Below are 5,208 nucleotides of genomic sequence, written 5' to 3' on the forward strand. Positions count from 1 at the left end.
GAGGGGAGGGGAGGGGAGGACTTTGTGAGTGTTCTAATGTCAGAGAAAATGGAGAGGGAGGAGTCCAGCCCTTACTCATTGGGGAGAGGGAAGAAATTTTCTCGAAGGTCCTTTTAGATTTTAAGATTACATGATTGAAAGATGACTGGGTGAGACCTTAGAAACACACATCGGGCCTTGGAAGCCAGTCCAACAGAAATGATGGGATCAGATCATTGCTGGAAGCATCCTCAGCATTACAGCTCCACACACACCAACCCAGCTAGAAGCAAGTCCCAGCCACCACCCCTTCTCAGCTCTGTCTTTTGAAGTCTTTCTCTGAGCCAGGTTCCCCTGTTCTGTGATTCTACCACTCACAGGGATGATTCAGGCTGTGGCTGGATTCTTTACGTACTTTGTGATTCTGGCTGAAAATGGTTTTAAGCCTATTGATCTGCTGGGCATCCGCATCGACTGGGAAAATCGATACTTCAATGATCTGGAGGACAGCTATGGACAGCAGTGGGTGAGTAAGAGGGGTAGGGTAGTAGATAGTGACTAGGAAGAGTGAAGAAGTGACAGGGGCCCTGGCTGGTGTGGCTCAGTTGGTTGAGCATTCTCCCATCACCAAAAGATTGCCAGTTCAATTCCCAGTCAGGGCACATGCCCATGCATACAGGAGGCAGCTGATTGAAGTTTTGATGTTCCGCTCTACATCAATGTCTCTCTCTTTCTCTCTCTCTCTCTCTCTCTCTCTCTCTCTATCTCCCTTCCTCTCTCTCTAAAAATCGATAAAAACTCTTTTTTAAAAAGAGAAGTGACAGGGAAGAGTGGGTTTATCAAATTTTTGAAGAGTGGGAAAATGGAGGAAGTAGATAGAGTTGATGCCTTATCTCTAGTCCTAGATGAGTATTGTAACTTTCAACCTTATTCTCTAATCATGTCAGCAAATATTCTTCTCTTTGTTTACATGACTTCATTTGTGTTCATTCCTAGTGTCTGTTTCTGTTCTTACATTCCTATATCTTTTGGCTTCCTGGAAGTCTTCTTTGCCTTATCAACTTTTGAGGTCTGATTTCTGTTTTTCTATCTTCTAAGCATCATTACCCAGTAATGAGTGCTGGGTCCTCTGTCTCCTGTTACGCTCTCTCCCTCGATGGGAGCTCAAATAATATAATTTCAAATCCTAAAACCCATTTTCTTTGTATATCCCTTTTTTGTCATTCTAATTTTTTTTTAGATAGAGGAAGGGAAAAAGAGAGAGAGGGAGAGAGAGAGAGAAACATCAATTTGTTGTTCCACTTATTTATGCGTTCATTGGTTGACTCTTGCTTGTACCCTGACTGGGAGTCGAACCCGCAACCTTGGCAGATCAGTATGACGCTCTAAGCAACTGAGCTCTCTGGCAGGACTCATTCTAAACTTTTTAAACTTAGAGGATTCCTCTCTGTGGTAGTCTTTTCTAACACTCAAGATGAATGAGACCCAAACTGAAGCCCTAAACCAACACTATGTGTTCAAGAATTTTAGTAAGCATGATTTTTTTTATCTGTGAATACTTCTGTCCCAAGTTCTAAGACAGTGGGAGATGTGACACCAGTTATTGCTAGAACCTTGGTACCATAGAGCACACATAGGCTACTATCATCATACTATAAATGAGGACACTGAGTTGGGAAAGACTTAGTGACTTGCTCAAAGTCCTGCTGTGAATCCCAGGAGAGTTGGACTAGAATTCTGGATAGATTCCTGCCTGATACTTTCCTACTTCACCATAGTACCTCCAACCAAGTGAATTGCAAGTTTCTCAAAAGTATATTAAAATCTGGGGTGTTGCCCTAGCTGGTTTGGCTCAGTGGCTAGAGTGTCAGCCTGCGAACCGAAAGGTCTCAGGTTCGATTCTGGTCAAGGGTACATGCCCGGGTTGTGGGCTTGATCCCACCATGGGGCATGCAGGAGGCAGCCGATCAATGATTCTCTCTCATCATTGATGTTTCTATCTCTCTCTCTCCCTCTCCCTTCCTCTCTAAAATCAATAAAAATATATTTTTTTAAAATCTGGGGTGTTGAAAAGATTCCCCTCACACACAGTGAGCCTCATGAGGTCATCAGATATCAGTGTTTCCAGCTGCCAACACTGCTCCAGAGTCAGTGATGCTCTAAGTCCCCATTGTCCATATCACCTCAATCCCCAGCTCAAGCCCTTGTTAGTTTTATGTCTTTTTAAAAATATATTTTTAGCCCTAGCTGGTTTGGCTCGGTGGATAGAGCGCCAGCCTGCAGACTGAAAGGTCCCAGGTTCGATTCCGGTCAAGGACATGTACCTTGGTTGCGGGCACATCCCCAGTAGGGGGTGTGCAGGAGGCAGCTGATTGATGTTTCTCTCTCATCGATGTTTCTAACTCTCTATCTCTCTCCTTTCCTTTCTGTAAAAAATCAATAAAATATATTTAAAAGATAAAAAAATATATATTTTTATTGATTTCAGAGAGAAAAGGAAAGGAAGAGAGAGAGAAACATCAATGGTGAGAGAGAATCATTGATCGGCTGCCTCTTGTACACCCCCTACTGGGGATTGAGCCCGCAATCAGAGCATGTGCCCTGACCAGGAATGGAACTGTGACCTTCTGGTTCATAGGTTGACGCTCAACCACTGAGTCACACCGACTGGGCAAGTTTTATATTTTGATACCATCTCCACACTGCCAAGATGCAGCTTGACATGTATTCATTTATAATAAATTAAAGGTAATTAAAATTATTTTGAAATAACATCAGATCACATCAAAAATATCCTGAGGGAATGCAAAATGGTTTGAGAATAATCATCCTGAGGCATAAGCTCCATAAAGCCAGGGTCTCCGGTATGTCTCTTCCACAGCTGTGACTTTGAGATAATTGAGTACAGAGCTCTGCACCCTGGAAGTACTCCACATATTACTAGAAGCAAGGATAGCTCCTTAGCTTCTAAATATCTCTCACCAGTCATTCCATTGACTACCACTCATTCACTCATTTAGCAAATATTTCTTGAGCATCTTCTATATACCAGTTACTGTTTTGGCTCTGGAGATATGGTAGTGAACAAAAATGACCAAGTTATTGGTCTTGTGGAGCATATATTCCAGTTAGGGGCAGAGGAGGAAACAGATAATAAGCAAATATAGGACATATTGGGTCAGGTGGGGTTGGAATTGAGATATTAGAGTCAGTGAGATGGAAAGGTAAAGATAATGGTCAAAGTGAAAGGAATGCTTGGCATTGAAACTACAAAGAGATTGTAGCTATTGAGAGCACCCTGGAGTTTCACCTGGAAACAAGCCCAGGTGGGGAGTGCTAAAACCTTCACGGGATGACGGAGGGCGCGTGCTCAGCAGCCGAGTGCAGTGAAGGAGGGCGGTGGTGAGATCTGATGCACACAAGGAGCCCATCGATCTTTCCAAGTTCAATACTTGGCTCTAATTTTCAGCCTTTGTTTTCTAATCACTTAAGGCTCTTTAGCTCCCTCCAAGTACAACTTTGACCACATTCCATGATCTCTAGTATCTCAGTATTGTTCAGTCCTATGTAGCTTCAAATTCTTTATTCCATCTAAGAGAATTATAAACACGCTCTTTCCAGTCTCATTCAGGTGCACCTCTTCTGTGTTCCCATTGCCCTGTGTGATGGCTCGTTTACAACTTACCTATTGTACTCACATAACACATCTCTCTTCCCCACTGGACTGTAAGTTCCTTACATGGAAAGTGGGAATGAAGGAATGGAAGAATGCTGTCTCCCATCTGGTACCACCCTCCGACGTCCTCTCCCGTCTTCAGATTCCCCTCTGGCCCAACCTTCCTTGCTGGCCTCTTTTCTCCGACTCTGCTTTTCTCTTGAAGCCCACCTTCTTCTCCTACTCCACCCTCCTTATTCACTTAGTCCCGAGCCAAACTATGAGCCAGTCACTGAACTAAGCATGGGAGAGGGACACGAAGATAAATATGACTTAGGACTCTCTCAGGCCAGGAAAACCACTCGTCCTATGGCATGAGAAGTGCTAGGAGAGAGAGGAGCGAAGTGTTGTTGGGAATCTAAGGACCTAACTCGGCTTTGGGGTCTGGGGAGGCGGCAGAGGGAAGACGCCTTGGAGGTCGTCTGAATCCCTTCTGGCACTGCCCACCTCCCCGCAGACCTATGAGCAGCGGAAGGTGGTGGAGTTCACCTGCCAGACGGCCTTCTTTGTCAGCATCGTCATCGTGCAGTGGGCCGACCTCATCATCTGCAAGACCCGCCGCCTCTCGGTCTTCCAGCAGGGCATGAAGTGAGCGCCTCCGAGGGACCCAGTGCGCCCCCAAACCTGCACACAGTGCCGCACCATTGTCCCTTCCCCTCCCTTCCTCCCTGACTCCAACCTACAATGAAGCATTTTTTCCCCAGAAACAAGATCCTAATATTTGGCCTCCTGGAGGAGACATTGCTGGCTGCTTTTCTGTCCTATACTCCAGGCATGGACGTGGCCCTGCGAATGTACCCCCTCAAGTGAGTAAGAAAGGGATGCAAGTAGGGGGATCTCAGTGCCCAGGGAATATGTGCCTGAGCAGGGAAGGCCCAGCTGGGGCTGCCTGGGAAATGGGGTACACTCAATGTTGTAAAAAGAATTGTCTGTGCTCTGACAAATGCTTCTTATTTAGACAGAGATTGGGGACTGTGACAAGTGATCACAACCCCCTAGACATGCAAATTGGCAGACTTACCACAACCGCCGGAGTGGCTTTTTTTTTTTATGATGCTATCTGGTTAGTTGTTCAAGGATACCTATGCTCAGGGCTGAAGCAATCATAAAATTACCCAATATGCACGGCTAATTCTGTCGTATGTATGCAAATATGTTTTAACATGCCTCTATGTGAATTGGCATACTGAGTCTTATTTGGTTCCTTGTTTTGTTCATTTCTGTGTTTTTGTTCTTCACATTAGTATATGTTTGTGGAAAAATTCTATTTAAAAACTTTACAGAGAAAAAAGCAAAACTCCCATTCCACTCCACCCCCACTCACCTCCCCCCCTGCATAGAAGCAACTCTGTTAATGATTTGGTGTGTATTCTTCCACTCATTTTCTCTGCACTTACATACTTTGCTCACCTTTCTGTCCCTTGCAGTGTTTGACACAGTGCTTTGTATACTGTAGGTGCTCAGTTAATGTTTAATAACAGAGATTGTCACGGTCTTAGATACTGACAATCCCA

The 5,208-nt window shown here is 44.7% G+C and overlaps 1 protein-coding gene across 1 annotated transcript in view; it reads left to right on the forward strand.

Annotated features, from left to right (window-relative positions):
- The window catches only part of LOC102441641 (sodium/potassium-transporting ATPase subunit alpha-4), a 32,006-nt gene extending 27,501 nt beyond the window's left edge, over positions 1-4,505 (forward strand). Inside the window, exons 18-20 of the mRNA XM_006096901.2 lie at positions 360-505; positions 4,152-4,282; positions 4,399-4,505. Of these exons, the coding sequence (XP_006096963.1) occupies positions 360-505; positions 4,152-4,282; positions 4,399-4,504 (383 nt within the window). The 3' untranslated portion in view covers position 4,505. The remainder of the gene's footprint in view (positions 1-359; positions 506-4,151; positions 4,283-4,398) is intronic.
- Positions 4,506-5,208: the final 703 nt, after the last annotated feature.

This window comes from Myotis lucifugus, unplaced genomic scaffold (assembly GCF_000147115.1).
Source record: "Myotis lucifugus unplaced genomic scaffold, Myoluc2.0 scaffold_190, whole genome shotgun sequence".
NCBI lineage: Eukaryota > Metazoa > Chordata > Mammalia > Chiroptera > Vespertilionidae > Myotis > Myotis lucifugus.